This window comes from Rutilus rutilus (assembly GCF_951802725.1).
Source record: "Rutilus rutilus genome assembly, chromosome: 4".
NCBI lineage: Eukaryota > Metazoa > Chordata > Actinopteri > Cypriniformes > Leuciscidae > Rutilus > Rutilus rutilus.
The window spans coordinates 50,028,766-50,052,458 of NC_140212.1; the positions used below are offsets into that span (position 1 = coordinate 50,028,766).

At 39.4% G+C, this 23,693-nt stretch overlaps 3 protein-coding genes across 6 annotated transcripts in view; 1 reads left to right on the forward strand and 2 right to left on the reverse strand.

Moving 5' to 3' along the window:
- Positions 1–3,536, reverse strand: part of LOC311289607 (tripartite motif-containing protein 16-like) — a 30,952-nt gene extending 27,416 nt beyond the window's left edge. The window contains exon 1 of one of the 2 annotated variants that reach the window (XM_084407742.1): positions 3,479–3,525. The gene's annotated coding sequence lies outside the window, so the exon portion shown is untranslated. Of the gene's footprint in view, positions 1–3,478 lie in introns of both variants that reach the window. The other variant, XM_084407741.1, reaches the window with a different exon arrangement.
- Positions 1–23,693, reverse strand: part of LOC311289595 (stonustoxin subunit alpha-like) — a 170,158-nt gene that overhangs the window by 80,064 nt on the left and 66,401 nt on the right. The window lies entirely within an intron of this gene.
- On the forward strand, positions 15,311–20,647 carry LOC311289611 (uncharacterized protein). Its single transcript, XM_084407745.1, has 2 exons — positions 15,311–16,581; positions 20,293–20,647. Exons 1-2 carry the CDS (start codon positions 16,121–16,123, stop codon positions 20,294–20,296), a joined length of 465 nt encoding a protein of 154 aa, XP_084263871.1. The 5' UTR covers positions 15,311–16,120; the 3' UTR covers positions 20,297–20,647.

The following is a 23,693-nucleotide window of genomic DNA, read 5'->3' on the forward strand; positions in this document are numbered from 1 at the left end:
AGGAACAGTATGTTTTTCAACTTTTGTGAGTGTGATATTAGGAAACCCCTTCCTCACTTTCACTGTGCTTTGGTATGCGAAGGAGAGGGGTCAAGGCTCACGTGAAGGGGCGCGCACAGACACACACACACACACACACACACACACACACACACACACACACACGCACACACACACGCACACACACACACACCGCGCCTCCCTATGTTTTGAGACGGTGCTTTGAGAGACATTCAGGAATGACTATATGAATTCAGTTGTGTAAAACAATTTTGAATCCATCCATACATTGCATTTTTTGTGGACATCAATGGACAATGATGTGTTAGGAGCCACTTCTTCAACTCTCTCTCTAAAATAAGGTAAGATGATTTTATTTACTTTTATCTAAAACTAAAACAATTGGTTTTAGTAAGCTTTTTATGTTATATTCTTTTAAAAGAACTGAATATTTTTTCAACCTTAGTAAAATTATTTTATAACCATTACATTTATACAGTTTTAAAGGTATGTTTATCAACTATAGTTTAATTATTTTTGTGGGCATCAATATGGACATTGATGTGTTAATTTTAACTCAGTCATTTTTTATTCATCTAAAACTAAAATAGTTGGATCAATAAGATATTTATATTATACTTTTAAGGAACGGTATGTTTTTCAACTTTAGCAAGATATTTTATTTTATATTATACACTTTTAAAGGTATGTTTTTCAACTTTAGTTTAATTATTTTTGTGGACATGAATGGTATGGACATTGATGAGTTAATTTTAACTCAGTCATTTTTTATTCATCTAAAACTAAAACAATTGGATCAATAAGATATTTATATTATACTTTTAAAGGCATGTTTTCAACTTTTGTTAGTGTGAGATTCACTTGACAGTTACACTGTAAGGAGGGGGGTCAGAGCTCGCAGGAAGAGGACGCGCGCATAGACACACAGACACGCGCGCGCTCCTTATGTTTTGAGACAGTGTGAGGTCATTCAGGAATGACTATGTGAATTCAGTTGTGTAAAACAATTTTGAATCCATTCATACATTGCATTTTTGTGGACATCCCTGGTAGGTTCTCTCTAAAATAATAAGGTAAGACGATTTTATTCAGCTAAAACCAATTGGTTTTAGTAAGCTTTTAAAGAACAGAATGTTTTTTCAAACTATTGCTAGTGTGATATGCAACATTATGTAGATTTTATAAGTATTTCATTATATAATTTTAAAAAAGAGCAGAATGTTTTCAACCTTAGTTAAATTGCTTTAGATTATATAATTTATATTATACACTTTTAAAAAGAACTTTGGCATGATAATTATTATATAATTTATATTATATAAATTATATGATAATTATTATATAATTTATATGAATGTGAAATAACTAAATGTTTTTTCGACCTTTAATTGTTTTAGATTATATAAATTATAGAATGTTTTATATATAAATGTGAAATAACTGAATGTCACATATATGAAATAACTGACCCCATTTATATACTGCTCAGGAATGTAATGGGAGGGGGGCGCAGGCACAAGCCATATAACCACACACGCACACACATAACTGGGACAAAGTTCAAACAACCGGCAAAACTATGATTTAGGGCTAAAATGGTTAATAAGGTCAAAAACTAACCGTCAAAATTATGATTTAGTCCTAGCTAGGTCATAGGGCAAAAACTAACTGTCAAAAACCATGATCGATAGGTAGGAAGGGCAAAGGTTAATCCCATGACCTCATACCAGGAAGTTCAACCCATCAATCATAAGGTCACCGGAAGTTCAACCTGTCAAAAGGTCAAAGGTCAAAGTCATTAATCATTTTGACACAAGGTCCCGTATAAGTACTACTGAGACAGATAAGAGATTACCTTAATATAAAATCACTCTCCCTCTTAATCCCGATCGCAAATAACCCATCATTTCCTCCTTCGAGGTTGGATTCAACCTTTAATCAATGGAAGGAACTGGGTATATGCACAGTCAAGGACCTTTATTTGGATGGGGCGTTAGCTTCCTTTACGCAACTACAACAGAAATACAACCTTCCAAAAAATAATTTTTTAAGATTTTTACAGGTAAGGAATTACTTACGTACACATAATGTCGCCCTGGATGAGGTCCCGCCCTCAATAAGTGATGATTGTCTCACTCAGTTTAGAGGTAATAAAAATCAGTTATCTTTAATTTATGGAAAGTTACAAGCAGCTACTTCTCCCTCTACAAGCCTGATTAGAGAGGAATGGGAGCGAGAGATGGGGATTGGAATCTCTGAAGAGATTTGGCAGAATGGTTAAGAGGATATTGATAAACAATCGGTCAATACAAGATTATGCCTCATTCAATTTAAGGTCTTACATAGATTACATTTCTCAAAAAAGAAATTACATAGGATTTTTCCCAATGTCTCGCCTCCCAATGTCTTAGCTCAGTTTTATTTTCTGCCATAAAATACAGGGATTCTGGTGTGAGGTTTTTAAAATGCTTTCAGATGTACTTAATGTAAACTTGGAACCAGACCCGGTGCTCATTATATTAGGACATTCTAACCATATATATTCGTTGAACAGTGCTCAACAGAAATTTCTCACATATTGTCTGATAACAGCCAAGAAACAGTTACTACTGTTTTGGAAAAAGGTTTATCCTCCTGATGCTAAATTATGGCTTGAGGAACTGACGTCTACTCTACACCTGGAACGAACTAGATACCTTTGGAAAGGCAACATCGGACAATTCCACAAGATTTGGGACCCTTTCATCTGCTACCTCAATAGGAATGTTACTCCTTAATGCAATGTGTTGTAGGCTGTCTTAAGTGCTGTGTATTAATGTCACGGGATTATATATTAACAGGCGGGGGATGGGGTGTTGGTTATAGTTTTATTTGTTTTTATTTTTATTTTTTATTATTATTTTTTTTTTTTATTTTGCATATAAGAAAACTAATCCTGGAACCTGTAATTATTTCAATGTCATTTGTTGTTTGAATAAAAAACCCATTTGACAAAAAAATTAATAATATTGTATAATAATATAATTAAAAATCAACATCTAAAAATCTAACAACAATCAGTGTAATGACAATTTTATTCTTTGCATGAAAACACTTGAATTAGCCTAATTTAATACTGTCTGGGTGTATTAAAACTTCAGAATTATATTCATATAGACCTGCAACAGTGATAAGGTAAAGCTAAGAGTGGTCCAGACCAACCTTACGAAAGTGTGACTTACAGAAGATATACTTAGCGAACGAACGTTTCGGGAATCGTGCCATAAGGTTAAGAGAGAGGTTAAGGAATAGGTTAAGAACTACTTAGAGATAAGAACGCTTTGGGAAACCTGGCCCAAGACTTTATTAAATGTAAATAAACAAGAGTGTTTGAAGAACTATATTATTACAAGAATACCGTGTGGGGGTTACATCTAAATAGGTCAATATTGAAGCATATGAAGTGCGATTTACTTACCGTGAAAAACTAGGACATTTGTAGGCTTCTTATACCACCTCTGAACTGGCATCTCAAGAAAAAGCTCTGAAACTCATCTCTGGGAAAACAAGGCAAACCAGTTTTTCAAAAGGCGTGAGAGAAACTCTGGGGAGAGAACACGTCAAGACACGCATAGCTGATCATGTATGCAGTAGATGGCATGAGATAGTTTGAGAAATTACAGGTACAGTAAGAGACAGATGTACTTATTTAGCAGACACTTTTATCCAAAGTGACTTATAAGAAACATCATCATGAATATAATACAGGTTATGGATGTGAATTAGTTAAGTGTTTGTAAAAGAAGTGTGTTTATCTCTGTAAAGCTGCTTTGAAACAATCTACATTGTTAAAAGCGCTATATAAATGAGGATGACTTGACTTGGCGTGTCTTCAGCTGTTTCTTAAATGCATTGATGGTCTCAGCAGATCGGGTGGATAATGGCAGCTCATTCCACCATATAGGACCAGCGACAGCGAGTGCCAGGGTGTAGATGAGGCACAATGACTCGCTGCCACAAGAGGTTAGTTTAAACTTGCTTTAATGCCGACAGCAGTGAAAACAACAGGCAGCAACATCACATGCTCGCTCCGCCCACGTCCATGCCTGGGACCAACACCACATTACACAAACTGCCGCAACCTCATTTTTCGTTAAGAACATTTACCCTTTCCTCCAGTGACTGCTGCAGTGTGAAACACACAAAAGGGGATAAGCAAGATATTTTGGATATCTGGATATTTGGATATATTGGATATTTGGACTGTCCAGCACAGTTCATCTCCAACCCTAATCAAACACACCTGCCTTTAATTTTCAAGTGATCCTGACATGCTCTGAAGACCTTAATTGGTTGCTTCAGGTGTGTTTGATTATGGTTGGAGATGAACTGTGCAGGACAGTCGATCGCCAGGAGCAGGATTGGGCACCCCTGGGGTAGAGCATCAGAGTTTCCAGCAGCCATGTATAAAACATTTTCATAAAACATATTTCTTAAATTTTCAAAAACATATTCTTATCAAATATTCCTTTGATCCTTAGTATCACTATAATTAACTGTTTAGGGTGATTTTAACAGTAATGATGGGCTACAGTAGGCCCATGTTAGTGGTGTTAGAAGTGGCACAGTTTTTGGATGCGTTTGATGAGGCGATCTCTTCTCACCTTCAGTTCCCTTTCAGTCGGTCACGTTACGATCACTTCAGGAAGCCCTATCATCTTCGAGTACCTACAGAACAGGCCAATGCACATTGGCGTCTGAGCCAATACGAAAATGTAATATATGACACATGTCCCTATATCACAAGTGACGTCATCATATATGGTAAATATAACACGATATATTGCATATATCACATATATACATATCTCTAGATATATGTTGATATAAGTTTATAACATAATACATGTTCCATATTAAATTATTATATTGACATATACTAATACAATGTATATGATTATTATTTATATAATATTGTATGTTATGACCATATATGTCACCAATATGTTTAATTTATATATGCCAATTTATTTAAACAACATACATACATTTTACATGCCTTTGGTTTTCTTATTAATTCATTCCTTGTTTTTCTTATTTGTCTACACAAGTCTACACAATCCACATTTTATTTCAATTTCTATCCCATTTTAGAATTAGCACCATTTTTTATAAATAAAATTGATTTATTTTATCATTTTTTATTATTTTACCTCATCTTAACTGGCTTATAAAAACAAAACAAAAACTACACATATTCTATTTGCAAACATAAATTAATTTTTTTTCATCAACAGCCATATATCAATATCATCAATTTCTATATGTAAGAAAGTACATACATGCACTACAAATGCAGATGCATACAGAATAATATACAGTTGTGTTTGTCTCCAAAAAAATCTAAGGACCCTAAATATAATTTAAAACACATTTCTCTAGATTGCACTGACGCAGCTATGTAAACCTGGGTTCTCTACTAGCATTCAAAGAAAAGACACTTTTGGTGCTTTCAACAAAGCTTGGCAGAGCTGCAAAAACTGATGTCACTGATGTCAGACATGAAAATAAATTAAACAGTTACTTCATAATAATAAAGAAAAGTCAACTGGTGAAGAAGGTCCTGTGCTTCTTAAAAGCTGCTGAGGTGAAATCGATTTGATCGATGTGGTCAGCAGCAAAGCTATGCCACTCGCAGGTTTTAGCCACTGATTAAAGGAGAACTCCGGTCAATTTTAACATTGAGCTCATTTTTTTGTACATTTGGAGTGCTGTCAATACAGAGAACAACGTCAAAAATCGGTGTTGCCTACACCGAGTTATTCTATTTTTAAAATTTGCACCCTGTTGACTTCAATGGGGCAAGTTTTTGTTACGACAGAAACGAGGAAACAATTTGCAAGTAAACACTCCTTTATTTAGAATGAAATAATGTTGATGATGATGATAGTGAAAGTCCAAGATGATGCAGGCTGTGGCGCAGGGACTTCGATGGCCAGACACGGTGAAGACAGAAGTGCAGGGTGCTCTGAAGTGGCGACAAAATCCTGACATCAAACGAATCCACAAGACGGTGACCGGAACACAGGAACTCAGGACGGAGACGATGAACAGGAACGGGAACGGGATCAGACACAACACAAGCACTTCATACAACGATCTGACAGGGGAGATGAGAAAGTGGTGAGTTTATATATTGTGATGAGATGGGCTGCAGCTGATGATGAGTGATTGCAGCTGGATCGCTGATCAGTGATAACAAGCCGGACACACCCACTCACGCGCTCACACACATGTAAACAAACAAAGCACGAGACGAGAGAGAGACATTGGATCTATGAACCGTGACAGTACCCCCCTCCCTAGGAACACCTCCTGGTGTTCCCAGGCCCCCTTACCTGCCGGTTGTAATCATCGATAAGGGAGTGATCCAGAATGTCTCTGGCAGGTACCCAACTTCTCTCCTCTGGACCGTAACCTTCCCAGTCCACCAAGTACTGAAATCCGCGTCCCCTCCGCCTTGAGTCCAGCACACGATTGACCGAATAAGTGGGTTCCCCATCTACGAGTCGCGGCGGGGGAGGAACTGGGACTGGCGGATTAATACGAGAATGAAATACGGGTTTAATTTTGGATACATGAAAGACGGGGTGAATCCTCCTGTACGCTGGAGGTAGGTTGAGGCGGACTGCCACCGGACTAATGATCTTGGTGACAGTAAACGGGCCAATGAATTTGGGAGCAAGTTTATTAGACACGGAACGGAGAGGAATGTTCTTGGTAGAAAGCCACACTTTTTGACCAGCGACGTATACGGGAGGCCTAGACCGGTGGCGATCGGCTTTGGCCTTGGTGCGCAACCCCACCTGGAGTAGAGTCTCACGGGCTCTAGTCCACGTGCGGTGACACCTCTGGACGAAGGCGTGAGCGGAGGGGACCGCGACTTCGGATTCCAGACTAGGAAAAATTGGTGGCTGGTACCCTACGCTACACTCAAACGGAGATAGGCCCGTAGATGACACTGGCAACGTGTTGTGGGCGTACTCCACCATAGAAAGTTGTTGACTCCACGAGGAAGGATTCTTGGAAACTAAACATCGTAACGTTCTTTCCAAATCCTGGTTGGCTCTCTCAGTTTGGCCATTGCTCTGGGGATGGAACCCAGAGGACAAACTGACAGTCGCCCCCAGAAGCTTACAAAATTCTCGCCAAAATTTGGACACAAACTGGGGTCCCCTGTCAGAAACCACGTCTATCGGGAGGCCATGTAACCGAAAGACGTGGTCAACGACAATCACCGCTGTCTCCTTGGCTGAGGGTAATTTGGGCAAGGGAATGAAATGGGCCGCCTTCGAGAACCGGTCCACCACGGTCAAAACTACCGTGTGACCCTGAGAGGGTGGGAGGGCGGTAACAAAATCTAGAGCGATATGGGACCAGGGTCTCGAAGGGACCGGCAGCGGTTGGAGTAACCCATCTGGAGGTCGATTGGAAGTCTTACCAGTGGCACAAACTGAGCAAGCCAAAACAAAATTGTGAATGTCACGAGCCATGAGAGGCCACCAGAATCGTTGCTTGACTAAAAATCTAGTGCGACTGACTCCTGGATGACAAGCCACATTGGAAGAATGCCCCCACTGAATGACGCTGGACCTCAGACCCTCAGGCACAAATAAACGATTCGGTGGACAACCGACCGGAGGCGTTACCCCTTCTAAGGCCTTCTTGACCTTCGATTCGACCTCCCATACGAGTGTGGAGATGAATAGAGTCTCCGGTAAAATGCACTCGGGAGTAGACGGGCGTTCGGAACGATCAAAAATGCGCGATAAAGAATCGGGTTTGATGTTTTTAGAACCCGGGCGGTACGAGAGAGTAAAATCAAAACGACCGAAAAAAAGTGCCCACCGAGCCTGCCTGGAGTTCAATCTTTTAGCAGTCCGAATGTATTCTAAGTTCTTGTGATCAGTCCAAACGATAAAAGGTACCCCCGACCCTTCTAACCAGTGCCGCCACTCTTCCAATGCTAACTTGACTGCCAACAACTCTCTGTTCCCAATGTCATAATTGCGTTCGGCAGGAGATAGACGATGAGACAAAAACGCGCAAGGATGCATCTTGTCGTCTGAAAGAGAGCGCTGGGATAACACTGCTCCTACCCCCACCTCTGACGCATCGACCTCCACCACGAACTGACGTGATGGATCAGGGGTTGTCAGAATAGGGGCTGAAACGAAGCAACCCTTCAGTTTGGCAAACGCAGCCTCGGCTGCGTCTGACCACCTGAACGTCGTTCTGGGGGAGGTCAAGGCGGTCAGAGGTGCGGCTAGTTGGCTGAAATTGCGAATAAAACGCCGGTAGAAATTGGCGAACCCCAGAAACCTCAGTAGGGCCTTACGAGACTCTGGACTTGGCCATTCCACCACAGCCTTGATCTTCTCAGGATCCATGCGCATTCCCTCAACCGACACGATGTACCCTAGGAATGGAACAGACTGTGCATGAAAATCGCATTTCTCCGCCTTGACAAAAAGCCCATTCTCTAGCAACCTCTGAAGCACTCGTCGGACGTGCTGCACGTGTTCCTGGAGAGAAGAAGAAAAAATCAGTATGTCGTCCAGGTAGACATATATGAACTGATCTATCATATCTCGCAGCACGTCATTGACGAGTGCCTGGAAGACCGCTGGGCTGTTGGAAAGGCCAAAAGGCATAACCAAATATTCAAAGTGCCCTCTGGGGGTGTTAAAAGCGGTCTTCCACTCATCCCCCTCCCTGATGCGGACCAAATGATAAGCATTACGTAAATCCAATTTTGTGAAGATGGACGCTCCCTGCAACCTCTCGAAGGCTGAAGACATCAACGGCAAAGGATAGGTATTCTTTACCGTGATGTTGTTCAACCCCCGGTAGTCAATACAAGGTCGCAGGGATCCGTCCTTCTTCCCCACAAAAAAGAACCCCGCCCCCGCTGGTGAAGAGGAAGGACGGATGAACCCCGTTGCTAGAGAATCAGAAATATATTTCTCCATAGCCTCCCTCTCAGGTGTCGAGAGTGAATATAACTTGCCTTTAGGCGGAGCCGTACCTGGTAATAAGTCTATAGCACAGTCATAGGGACGATGTGGAGGAAGAGAAGCAGCCCGAGACTTACTGAACACCTCCTTCAGGTCCAGGTACTCCGCGGGCACGTTAGACAGATCCATTGCCTCCTCCTGGAACACAGGGACAGAAACAGACGGACAAGCAGACACTAGACAAGACTCATGACATCGACTGCTCCACGCTGACACAGACTTGAGCTGCCAGTCCACTTTGGGGTTGTGACGGGTGAGCCAGGGGTGACCAAGTACTATGGGTGCAAGGGGAGTGTCCAGGATGTAGAATGAGATGGTCTCAGTGTGGTTGCCTGATGTGATGAGGGTGATGTCTTCAGTAGCAAAAGTGATGGTAGGAAGTTCTTGTCCGTTGAGTGCATGTACAGCGATCTGATGTGTGAGGGGTTTGAGGGGAATCTGAAACTGACGTGCAAATGAGTGGTCCATAAAATTACCCTCAGCCCCGGAGTCCAAGAGTGCTCGACAATCGTGAATGCGTGCTGACCATCTCAGTCTTACCGGAAGGAGGGTAGATGTTGATGAGGTCTTCTCGGCGGAGATCCCACCCGATAGTAGCCTCATACTTACTATCGGGCTTGGCCCTTTTACCGGGCAGTTGTAAGCGTAGTGCCCGGCTCCTCCACAGTACAGACAAAGGCCCTGGGACCTCCGCCTTTCCCTCTCCTCCCGGGAAAGCCGAGCTCGACCCACCTGCATGGGCTCGTGATTGTAGACGGGGCTGACCGCGTCCCCGCCTCCAAAACGTGGACCCTCGGCTCCTGCCAGAGGGCGACTGCTCGGTGCGCGACTTCCGACTCTTGATAGCCGTGCGTCGACTCGTAGCGCCAGAGCGATGAGGTCATTGAGTGACTGAGGTAAGTCCAAGGCGTAGATTTCCCTTTGGACGCGGTCAGCCAGCCCATGCAGGAACATGTCCCACTGCGCCTCCTCGTTCCACTGGCTCTCCGCCGCTAAGGTTCGAAACTCGATCGAAAACTCTGATACAGATCTTTCTCCTTGACGTAAATCGGCCAGCATCCTTGCGGCTTCTCTCCCGGCGACAGCACGGTCGAACACTCTCTTCATTTCGGCGGAGAGCTCCCGGAACGAGGAACAACACGGGTCTTGATTTTCCCACACCGCCGTCCCCCATAATGCCGCTCTCCCAGTCAGGAGAGTGAGGACAAAGGCGACCTTGGAACGTTCATTATTGAAGGTTTTGGGCTGGAGGGAGAAATGCATGGAACACCGGGTTAGAAAAGCCCTGCAAAAATTAGGTTCACCTCAGTAGGGTTCTGGAACTGGTAGGCGGGGCTCTGACTGGGATGGGCCTTCCGATGGTGTGGAGGGAACGGCTGGTGTGGGCGGCGCAGTGGGAGCTTGCATCTGTTGGATCTGCTGGGTGAGCTCGGACACCTGCGCCACTAAAGCCTGAACAGCGCGACCAGTATCGTTGATGTTTTCCTCTTGAAGATCCATACGCGCCATGCTGTTATTGATGTAATCCTCCATCGATGGTGCTGTACTACTCGCTGTTTCCATGTTGGGTCAGATCGTTCTGTTACGACAGAAACGAGGAAACAATTTGCAAGTAAACACTCCTTTATTTAGAATGAAATAATGTTGATGATGATGATAGCATACGGTAGCTGTTACGAACACTGGTCATAGGATTAAGTAATGCCGACGTTGTTCCGTGGTATTTGTGGGAGTTTTATTCAGCGACCACCTGGCAGAGGTTTGGACGCGTGTGGTGTGTGTGTCTCCAGTCAGTTCAGTTTCACACACATAGACTAATTCGTGGAAGTGCGCCACAGAATAAACACCGGCCGCCACATATTGCGTTTTTTGCGGTCGCCAAAGCGAATTTTTATCCCGCCAAAGCCTTTTTTGATCACTGAGTGATGTAGATGACTGACAACTGCGCTTGTGACAGGTCGCATGTTGCTGAAAGAACGAGCAGAGAGAGAGCGCGCGCTCCTCCTCTGGCCGCGCGCGCACACTCACACCGTCTTCAAACTGTCTTGCTCTCCCTCCCTTGCGCATATTAATCAAAATCAATTGAGAATTGACATGATGGTAAAAGGTCGGAAGAGCGAAGTTTCATGTGGAGGATTGGGACATTTCTTTCCTGAATTACCGCTGGATGTGATTTGTGCTAAAAAAAACGTTTCCTTATATCTTCTCTGAAAAGCGTACGTTCCGCACATTCAGCTGACACAAACCACACTTTCAATAAACCCAAAAACCTATCCAGTGATGAAATGTTTTCTGTGTTGACACAAATCTTGTGCGATGTCCTAAACTGCCGGGATAATCACACAAACACGTACACGTCCGCTAATGAAACCTCTGATTCACGCACTAATGACTCATTTAAACCGATTCTATTTAATGTATGGCAATACATTATAACAACTGATCTATCCAACACTGAACTCACCAGACGTCTGAATCGGTGTATAACAAATCAGTAACACTTTATAATAAAGTTCAGTTTATTAAACTCTAGTTAACTTCATTAGTTAACATTAACTATTAATAAACTGCACTTCTACAGCATTTGTTAATCTTTGATAATGTTAATTTAACCATTTATAGTAGCCTTATTGAAATCAAAAGTTGTATTTGTTAACATTAGTTAGCCTAATGCACTGTGAATAACATGAACAAATGAACAGCTGAATGAACAGCTGTATTTTTATTAACTACGATTAACAAAGATTAATAAATAATACAGTAACAAATGTACCTTTTGCTCATTTTTAATTATGCTTAAATAATTATTTTCAGTATTTTCAGCACTGAACTTTTTTTTTACTTGTTCTACCTCACCTGTTTTTACTATTTGTTAAATATATATATTTTTAAGTTCAATAAATGATCCTCTTTTAAATTGAGACTTGCAACATTTGTTATCATCATGATCATTGTGTCATTTTTATGATGTAAATTGAGGGAGCAAAAGCAGTATCGGCTCCAAAAATCGGCTCAAGAAAATCGGCAGCCCGTATCGGTCATCGGCTAAGGCTGATGAAAAAAAATCGGTATCGGCATCGGCACTAAAAAATCCATATCGGTCGATCCCTAGTTTTTACAAAGAAAGATTACATTTGAATTGTTGTTGTAATTGTAACCCTTTTATAAAAAAATATATTTACAAGGTAGATGTAAACAAACTATTAAAAGGTAAATATAAGCCTTTTCTTTAAATCATTTTTATTGTGTTTTATTAGTGACAAATTTGGGGAGAGGATACATATTCCAAAACTGAAAATACAGTATGAGAATTAACTCAGTGACACACTTGAATGAAAGGCTCATTAAGTATGCAGCCCCATTATGCAGGGCCATTGTCTCCCTGGTGTGAATCACTAAATATGCATTATGGTGTTGGAACGTTGACGCCCACTCCGCATATGGCCTTTCCAAACAAAAAGTGTCTTGCAAAATTTAAATCAATGTATTGCTGTATGTGAATGATAAGGCAGGATGGTTTTCACATCATTTTGAAGAAAATGGGTCATGGATCCACATCTCATCACAAGTATAGATCAGCAGCGTCAAGTACAACACTGTGTAGCATTACCAGTTTATTGGTAATGGCTTGTTGATCCAACCCAAACTTCCAAAGTGAAGACTTGTGCCTACTAAAGTTATTTAAGTTAAGTTACCAATCTCTGAGTTGTTTCTCTGAATATCACTCCTCTCCCCTTGATCAGGAGTTATTTTTACAGTGACAAGAACTATCATCGTGTAATTAAACTGTAACCTTATGTTTATGACATGTTTTAGTAATCATTTGTAAAATCTCCAATAACAAATAGGGTGAGCAGGGCACACACTAACGCAGGGTTAATTGTATCATAGTGTTGGGCGATATGCTTCATTTTCAGATCGCCATATCGTCAGCCTATGAGATCGCCGATACACGATATTATCGCGTGGGGGCGGGCGGGGCAATAATTGTCTTATTTCCTAATGTATTTAATAATTTATCAACTTATTTATGTACTTTTCTACGTATTTCACTTAGCCTATTTAATTATCTAATTAATTCACATTACTTTTTATCTCGGGAAATGATGCACCGGAAATTTGAATCATTATCAATAATTCTGCAAGCAAAAATGGAGTTGGTTAACAAGAAAAACGTCACTTCGCCTATTTGGCAATTTTTTGGTTTTAACCCTCTGGGGTCTGAGGTGTTTTTGGGGTCCTTGAGATGTTCTGACATGCCCTGACATTTGTGCTTTTTTCAGTTGCTTATAAACATATTAATGGCAAAAAAAAATTACACACTATTTAACACAAACAGGGCTACCATAATATGTGAGCAACAAGAATGTACATGTCTGCATTTTTGAGAGAATAATGTTTATGCGTGGTTATTGAAAAAAATAAAAACGAAAGTTTCTGAAATAAGACCACAAAACACATACTAAATATGTGCCAATAAGACTTTTGTCTAATAGATGTCATCGCCTAGTGTTTTTTCTTCAAAATGATGTGAAAATCACCCTGCCTAATCATTCACATAACACAATACATTGATTTGAATTTTGCAAAGCACTTTATGTTTGGAAAGGCAATATTCGAGTGGGCGTCAACGATCATGCATATTTAGTGGTTTGCACCTGAGGAGACAATGGGGACCGCATTCATAATGAGCCATTCATTCAGGTGTGTGACTGAGCCACAAGAATGCAAGAGCAACAGTTGGAAGCATCTCAATTCTTTTTTATTTTTCCACATATTGTGCTTGCAAATTGGCCTATAATATCCAAGGAAAACATGTCTAGTATTGTGCAGTTAATTCTCATACTGTATTTTCAGTTTTGGAATATTTATCCTCTCCCCAAATTTGTCACTAATAAAACACAATACAAATTATTTAAAGAAAAGGCTTATATTTACCTTTTAATTGTTTGTTTACATCTACCTTGTAAATATATTTTTTTTTATTAAAAAGTTTACAATTACAACAACAATTCAAGTGTAAATCTTTCTTTGTAAAAACTAAAGTATACATTTTATCATACATATTTCAATGTTAAGGATTTGATTGATTATTTGATTACTTTATTTTTGACAAAACATACTATATTTAACATATGAGCAAAAATGGGCAAACAAAAGCTTATTTGAGGTGGCAGATATTTGACAGTAAAAATGTATAATCTATCCAAAACTAATCAACGAAATGTTGTCTTTCATATGTCTGTAACATAGGTCTTTCATTTTTATTATAAGAAATATAAATGTTAATTTGCAGTTTAATACATTGCTTATACAAATATATATATATATGCATACACACACACACACACATATATATTTTTTATATACATTTTTTTTTTTCACAAATTGTGCTTGCAAATTGTATAATATCCATACATATTAGCCTACATTTTATTTCAACATATTTCAGTCGATTTTTACTCATCTCAGTATAGCAATACAGTTTGCTCAAACATCATCATTCATTCACAAACGCGATTTAAATTTAAACTGTCTTTTTGCGAGCTGTGGTAAACAGCGCATCTCTGCCGTTCATTCATTCATAAACAGAAACCCGATTCACGTGAGAAGGAAAAAAAACTTACTACAGTATCAGCAGTCCTTGCTCCTCGATATACCCGCACTTCTGAGGTATTTTCCATTATTATTATTCCTCACAGCGCCGCGAGACGGTGTAAACAAGTAATGATCTGAATAAACTTGTGTTTTCTCGAGCTGATATGGGGGCGTTCACAGTTTGCGCCGTGGATTGCCTCAGTAATTTGCGTCTGAATAGCACGCGCTCTCTGTGGGCGGAGTCACATTACTTTTCAATCAGCTGTAATGAGCTCGACTGGAATCGCTCTCTTTTAATACAGATTTCACAAGATGAGAATATTTGTTTTTTATATAAATTACCTCATTTAAAAGAAGAGAATTCAAGCTTCATGCCTGTGTGTCTGTATGCCTGTTTGACTGAGTATTCGCTGAGTTATGGTTCATTTTCGGACGCGTTTCAGAATGGACTACACTGACAGAGAGAAGGCAGAACTCGTTTCATGTTTATTTTTCTTTATTTGGCGAAAAGCACAACACTTTGTTTTTATTGTGAGTATACACAAAAATAATACACATTTAACAGAATCGATTGATGTACGAAACTCCTATGGAAAATCAAAGCCAACAGAGTATTTATGAGTTTCCTTTACACTGATAAAAAAAAGCGAGCTGGTATCGCCGGCGATACCGCCGACCTCAGGGGGTTAATTTGTAGTTAGGTTTAGGGTTAGGGGGTGGTGTTGGTGGTGGTTATGTTAATATCTGGGTGACCTCACGACCAGTAGCAGCCAATCAGATCCCTCCTAAACATGTGGGTTTGATCACAGAGGTGAGAGGATTCACTGACCAGCAGAAGGAGGAATACTTCAGAAAGAGATTCACAGATGAGACTGCGGCCTCCAGAATCATCTCACACATTAAGACGTCTCGTAGTCTCTACATCATGTGCCACATTCCCGTGTTCTGCTGGATCACGGCCACAGTCCTTCAGGATAATACAGAGAACATCAGCACAACACTCACTGAAATGTACATTCACTTCCTGCTGATACAGATGAACATGAAGAGCCAGAAGTATGATGAAGAAGAAGTGAGAGATTTTAAAACACTCTTACAATCAAATAGAGAATTGATACTAAAGTTGGCCAAGCTAGCGTTTGAACAGCTGAAGAAGGAAAAGGTTGTGTTCTATGAGAAAGACCTGAAATCATGTGGTATTGATGTGAGTAAAAAGACAGAGTTCACAGGAATGATCGCTGAGATCTTTAAGAAGAAAGACGGACTTCGTGAGTCAAAGATCTTCTGCTTTGTGCATCTGAGTGTTCAAGAGTTTCTTGCTGCAGTGCATGTGTTCCTCTGTTACCTGAACAAGAACATGCAGGAGCTTCAGTTTTTCTTTCTTTCTTCAGCCCAAACGAGATGTCACATTACATGAGCTACTGCAGAAGGCTGTTGATAAAGCCATGGAGAGTAAGAGAGGACATCTGGACCTCTTCCTGCGGTTTCTGATGGGCATTTCACTGGAATCCAGTCAGGAACTGCTCAAAGGCCTGCTCACAGACACTGAAGACACCACAGACACTGAAGACACCACAGACACTGAAGACACCACAGAGAGCATCAGACAAACAACTGAATACATTAAACAACAACTACAGGAGGACATCTCAGATGAAGCGTCAGTCAACCTATTTTACTGCTTACTTGAGCTCAAAGATAATTCACTATATGAGGAAATCCAGAGATACCTCGGTCCAGATGATCATCCAGGAAGGGAACTCTCCTCTTCGATGTGCACAGTGCTGGCCCACACACTGCTGACGTCAGAGAAGGTGCTGGACGAGCTCAACCCAAAGAGGTTCACTTCATCACCAGCAGGCTACGAGAGACTCGTTCCAGCTGTGAGATGCTGCAGAAAAGCCCTGTGAGTAATTACACAATTTCACAACAATTAAAAGTTAACATACAGTTGGAAATATCTTGTTGTTCACACTGTCAACTCCACATACTCAGGTTTTACTTTCACATTCGCTGATTCACTGTGTTCAAAAGTGTGTATGAAAAGGTGTCTCATAACTATGGCTTGCAGATTCTTTCCCCTGTGTGAACTGTAGTATGAATGAACCAGTGGTGTTTCCTCTAAACAGACGAGGTAGACAGTGCCCCCTAAATAAATATAATGAAAAAATAATCAACAGCAAAAAAATCAGGGTTCCCACAATTTATAAACGCTACATTTACTTTCTAAATCTTAGCCTCTTGTTTAGTGTTTTAACACATTATCCTCTTCCCTCTTTTTCATATGAATAAAGGTCAAAATGACATTTAAATTACTGTGAATTTATTTATTTATTGGCTGTTATGTGTTATATATTGTTTACATTGAGAAATTGTAAAGGTTCAGGAGGCAATAGCCTATGTTAGATGTAGCTGGTGGTTACAATTTTAAATACTCCAACATAACAAATGTCATGACTGTCACATCACAGGTAGATGAAGAAGGAGGCAGAACACGGAGATACAAATAATAACAAAGGTTTAATTCTCACATTAGATTCTAAACAGGCGAATACACGAAACAGAGTGCTGGGGCCCGTTCTTCGTACGTCGCTAACTCAGTTAGCTGGATTTGATTGTTGGGGATTTGGCATGATCTTGGATTGTTTGGTTCTTCGACGCTCATCCTGGACTTGCTGTCATAGCAACAGGTGCGCAATCTTAAACCTGCTCGGGAGCTTATTTCATGTTAACAGGATTAGATCCCGGCTTCATAAGCGGAGCTGATACGGGAAGTCCAGCGCAGCGCGATCGTGCACTTTCTGATTTTTTTTTTTTTTTTTTTTTTTTTTTCGTGACTCGTGAGATTGTCGTTTACATTATTAATTTGTTGGAAACGCACATTTATTTTCGACTTGTCGGAGTCTGGCTTTAACTACAGCACAAACTGTTTGCATTGCCCTAAGATTATTTGCAAGTGGCTCTTTCCTTTACACTATTGGAGATGCGGAGAACTTGATGGAAAGTGCTGTCTGTCGTGTCATTCAGAGTTTACCTGGCGCTTTTAGGTTTAAAAAAAAGCCTTAGGCTTTTTTTTTTTTTTTTTTGCATTTCCAAGCCACTTAAAGGTAGGGTAGGTAGGAATTGTCTAAAAAACTTCTTTTCCAAATTTGTTTAAACTTTATTTATATATCAATACATAATTAAAATGTAAGTACTCTGAAAAAGAAAGTATAAAAATCGAGTGTCTGTAGACCTCTCACGACTGTTTTAAAGACAGCTCATTATTTCCATTCACTCCACCCCCTCCCTTCTGGGCTCCTTCCAAAGCCACGCCCCCAAAACACATGAACGTGCGACTCCGACCGCTGAGCTGGAAGACGCATTATTTACCTGAGACGAGCGGAGAGGAAGGAGCACAGTGCATGTAGTGACATCATGTCCGAATCACATGTAATAAAAAAATCTAACTTTATCATTATGAATATAAACAAATAAGATGTATTTTAGTACTCACTATCAAGCTAGCATATTGATATTGGTAAAGTTTAAAATATATATTTTTTGATTCGCTAACGAGGTAGTTATATCTATAAGGCAAAGCTAAAAACAGGTTGCATTGATACACGTTTTTCCATTACCATCAGTTACATTGTGATGAAGATGAATTTCGTGTAAGATTCATAACATATATGGTGTTCTGCATGTAGGGGTGGGAGATATTGACAAAAATGAATATCTCGATATTTTTTCCCAATATCTCGATATCGATATTCAGGCGATATTTTTGCCATCCTTCAAAGAAATGTGTGCAAACTGGCAAAGAAGGTCCAGTTGGTCTTTTGACTTGCTGCATTTGACCTATTATTGTAGGCTTTAGAAAAATAAAAAACAATAAAGGATCCGAGCTAACTAAACAGAATCTGAGGTAGCCCCTACTTTTTCCACTCACTAAAAAAGAAAAGAAAAACGGAACTAGGTATCTCTTGCAACAGTGATTATTAAATCAAACAACAATATTGTTGATGATCAATTCAAAGTAAAAAAATATATATATATTTTCAAAACGCTATAAATCCATCCATTTTTTTCCCCAAAACGCTATAAATCCATCTTTTTTATTTTTTCAAAAATGTATGGTTTGTCTTTTTAAAAAAGTCTTGCATTTATGAGGAAAAACAATATTACGTGACAGTTCTCCATTATGGACGCGAGCGCTCTGAAAGCGCACTAAAAGACTTTCAAACTTTCACAGAGACCTCAAAACAGAAAGCACAAAGCCTTTCTTTAAAACGAATTTCGTTTTGTTTTAATTGTATCTTAATTTTAATATTTTTTTCATTAACCAATTTCCTGGATTTATTACATAAAAGTAAATATATCAATCACAACATAAGGTGCTTGAACTGGAGATTATATCATCACCTCGCCTCACAGGCCAAAAAATTTGAAATATATTTACAGAAATCTGGTTCTAAACAAAACCATCCAAAAATAAAATAAAACTATGTAATAAATGTGCATTTCTCCGGTGCGTTCACTAGCCTACTGCGAAGATCGCGAGTCAATAGCCTATCGTCAATTTCAGCTTTGCAGCCGACACAGAAATTAATAAACAATTAAAATGTCTTATTGCAATATTTTACATATTCATAATCATTACTTTTGCTGGTTCTTTGAGGCAGCTTTTTAGGTTTATGGCGTTTTGGAAAAGAGCTCTTCACGTAGGCTACAAACACCGTTTCACCAAGGCACAGCAGCCCTTCAGCACATAAGAAAAAAAAGAGAAAAAGCACGGACTTACTAATTACGAAACTTTGATGTGGTTGAACATGTGAAACAGTCACAAATTCCTCTGCAACTCAAACCTTCTCAGTACGAGTTATGAAGGAAGAGAACAGCATTACAGTTTTCAGCGCGTCCTCCTCTGATTGCGGTGTTGTGACTGGAAAAGTGCGTGCAGAAGCACATGCAAAACGTAGGTTTGTAAAATGTCCTTTTGTCTTCCTTTTTTAGCCTTGTTTGCTGGTAATGTGAATTTTGATTGCTCTTTCTCTGCCATTGTTTTGCTCCTAGGTTCTGTGCCTTTTGAATTCCTCAAATCAAACGTGCGCGCGCAAGTGGGCAGATCCCGTGGCAAAAGGGTGGTTGCTATGGTTGCGAGAGAGAGTGACAGTTGCCTAAGCCAATCCTTTGTTTCGTCCCGAATGGAAATAATGAGCTGTGTTTAACACAGATTAAACGGTCTAGAGTCACGCGATTTTTATACTCTTTTTTTCAGAGTACTTACATTTTAATTATGTATTGATATATATAGAAAGTTTAAACAAATTTGGAAAAAAGTATTTTATAAAATTCCTACCTACCCTGCCTTTAAGACCCAATGTTGTAAAGCAATGTCTTAATATTACAGATTAGTAATATTATATCAAATAAAAAAAAGGCAGTTGACTAAAATCTTCCATATTACAAATGTGAAAGCAAAATGGCCAGGATCTGTGCATGACTTAAGCATTTTCAGAGATTCACATTTATGCATATTAATTGAAAGTGGTAAGAAAAGTTCCACACTTAAATATCAAGCTCACTGTATTACATACACTTATGCTGATCCTAACAGAACTGCATTTTTTCATAGGTGATTATGACATGTTCCTGTCTGCAGACAGGTGACCCCATTCCCTGACCCAAACCAATGCAGCTCTAGCCAGGACAAGGGCACACAATCAAATGAACTTTGGCTAACTAAAGGGAAGATGTCAGTGTCTGAAAAGTCTGAGGGTTGCACACCTGACAGGGCCTGTGACATTGTTGCATGTGCCATATTACACAACATTGCCAAAAAAAAAAAAAACTTTTCATTAAATGTTTAATAAAAGACAAATAGTTCCTTGAGTTTTATTTCAATTGTTCTTTGTAAAGAAAAGCCAGTGGTCAAGTGCCTGCAACAAGAGATATTAGACACATGCCTCATGCAACAAATAAAAGGAGACGTTGGCTATACACTGTCCACCTGTAGGCCTATGTGTCCTCTGTCTGTGCAGACTCTTCTGTAGACCTTTCTGTAGATGTGGAATCCTGCAACTTATACTGCAGCCATAAAGCATACAAGTATAAATGAAGTAAAGTTATTTATGCACTTGCAGGTAGGCTAGTTCCTCCATATGACAGTTATCTGAGAGGGTTTATTCACTGTCCAGTGCAATGGAAACAAATGGACATTACAAAGTCTTATTCTTTCTTTCCTTTGGAAAGTTAGAAAATGTCCACTTACTGCACATATTTCAGCTCCACTTTCTTGGGAACAGATGCAAGTGTTGGTGTATTATGTAAAAGTGCACAAAAGAGGAAAACACAATGTCATTACAATGAACCACACTCTGGAAAAATGTGATCAATAACTCATGGCAAAATATTTTACATTAACATAAGTTTATCAGTTTTCACTTTCACAAGTCAAAGCAATTCATCATTACTCAAGATTTAACAGTTGAAATGACTATACGGCCTTAATTTAATGCAGCAAACATGATTTACAGTGTAGGCTACTAAGATCTTTTCTTTCTTTTTTTCTCAGCCTTTTTCTTGGTTGCTTTTATAAACAGACAACCATTTATTTAAGAGTGCCTTTTATAAAAGAGACTATAATATAACAAAAAAATTACCATTATGTAGAATATTTTTGTACTTCACTTTTATTTGTTCCCATGTTCTAGTGTGGTGACTGACATTACAATGAACAAAGTAATTATGCAATTATTAAAATACAAAAATATAGGCTAATTAGTGATAAAAACATCTAACATCTCATACACAAAAGAAATATATTTTCAGAGTATATTTTGGAATATATGCAAATATTTGAAATTGGCCCAATAAATATATTTCACACTTAACATCATATATTTTTGTTATATTTCAGAATATATTTCAATGTATTTTTTCCTGTATGGGTCCCAAAAGGGTCAAAAATATATGTGGCATATATTCCAAATACATTGAAATATATTCTGAAATATAACAAAAATATATGATGTTAAGTGTGAAATATATTTATTGGGCCAATTTCAAATATTTGCATATATTCCAAAACATACTCTGAAAATATATTTCAAATATATTTCTTTTGTGTATGGGATGGCCACTTCTAACGGGTTTAAATTGTCTGCTACTTTGTGCCAGCCCTCTCTCCTTGCAGACTTTGAGGTGTTCCCTGGCGTTTTGATTAAACATTAAAATTCAGAATAAACTTCGACTATTAGTTCTTGTTCTACTGAGGAGAAAAACTGAGCGCGCTCTTTGGCCACGCTGAGCAGCCAATAGCAGCGTTGCTGATCAATGTTTCCACTATCGATACAGATCCCCTTTTAAACTTCGCATGAATGCGCAATTATCTCAGATAACTCAATCCAGCGATACTAATCATATCCGGCAAGTGTGTTCGAAGAACCTAATTAGCCAGATCATGAGTAGCACGATGATATCATCTTGGATGTCTCATTTGATCTCGGATGTTTTAAGCAACGTACGAAGATCGGACCCCTGAACGGCCTTAACAGCTCTATTAGAGAAAGATAGACAAGACGCAGGACAGATACACCTCTTTTAGTTAAATAAATCCTTCCAAAGAGAGACAAATCTCGTTGATGATCAAGACCTCATCCTTAGAAATGTTTATGCCTAAATATCTGACATTCGACTCATATTATATGCAGTTTTAAGAGGGCATTCATGTATGGTAATGATTTCACATTAACTGAATAACATTACACAGATTTTCACCAAACCCATACATTTTCAAACATTTATACTGTAAATAGATGAATGTTCTAACATATCAAAGGCTTTATAGAAGTCTAAAGATGAAATGACCCCATCATCCTCTGTTTCTTGATTATACTCCAGTCCAAAACCAATCGAATACTGTCATGTATATCGGCCTCTAATCAATCCAGTTTGTGTCTCTCTCCCCAATCATTTTGGATAAACCAAGTTTCAAGCGATTATTATATATGTGGGTTAGTAATTTATAGTCATAGTTTAGTAAAGTTATAGGTCATAAATTGTCCAACAACCGGGGTGGTGTGGCGCAATGGATAAGACACATGCCTTTGGTGTGAAAGACCCGGGTTCGAATCCACTGTGAGACACCAATGTGTCCCTGAGCAAGACACTTAACCCCTAGTTGCTCCAGAGGCGTGCGACCTCTGACCTATATAGCAATTGTAAGTCGCTTTGGATAAAAAGCGTCAGCTAAATGAATAAATGTAAATGTAAATGTAGAGTCTCTTCCTGGTTTGGGAATAAGCGGGATTAGGCCTTGTCTCACTGAATTAGGCAAAACCAAGATTTTAGTAATTTCCTGAAAAGCTGCAAAAATAAATTCCCTTAATAAGTCCCAAAAATTAGATGTAACAGCGTCTGGGCCAGGTGATTTATCCAATGCCAGCTCTTCGACTGTTAACTCTGCATCTACATCTATATGAGGGAATGAGGGTCTAATATTGAAGAGGACGAAGAATATAAGTCCTGATAAAAGTTGGCCATTGTCTTGTTAGCTATTACTTGTGGATTAGAACACTCTGCCCCATTAATAATTAAAGTTTTAACAGAGTTTCTTTCTTGCCGCTTTTTTTCTAACTTACAGAAATAATCTGAGTTTTTCTCCCCTTTTCCCATCCTCTTAGCTCTTGATCTAATATATCCCCCTTAGCTTTTCTCATACAGATTTCATCCAAGGACCATGGTGGTTTTGTCTAATTTTGTCTGCGATGTCCTCCAGCTTTCTATCTTGAGAATCTAATCTCTCCGTTAAGGAGTTAATCGTCTGCAGCAAAGCTGGAGATTTCGCAGTCGTCTGGCTTCACCTTTTCTTGAAGAGTTTTGGTTGGAGTAATGTGAGAAGCATCCCGTCGTCTTTCCTTTGGGTTCTCTCGGCCGTAATTGTGATCCATTTCCATGGGTACATGTTGGGCTCTGTTTGCTGAATGCGCCACGTTCCCATCAAAGTTTACTCGCTCGATCTAGAGCGTATCAAAG

What these genes read in the sequence shown, in the direction of transcription:
- LOC311289611 (XM_084407745.1), top strand. Translation starts at nt 16,121, where the DNA reads ATGGAGAGTAAGAGAGGACATCTGGACCTCTTCCTGCGGTTTCTGATG.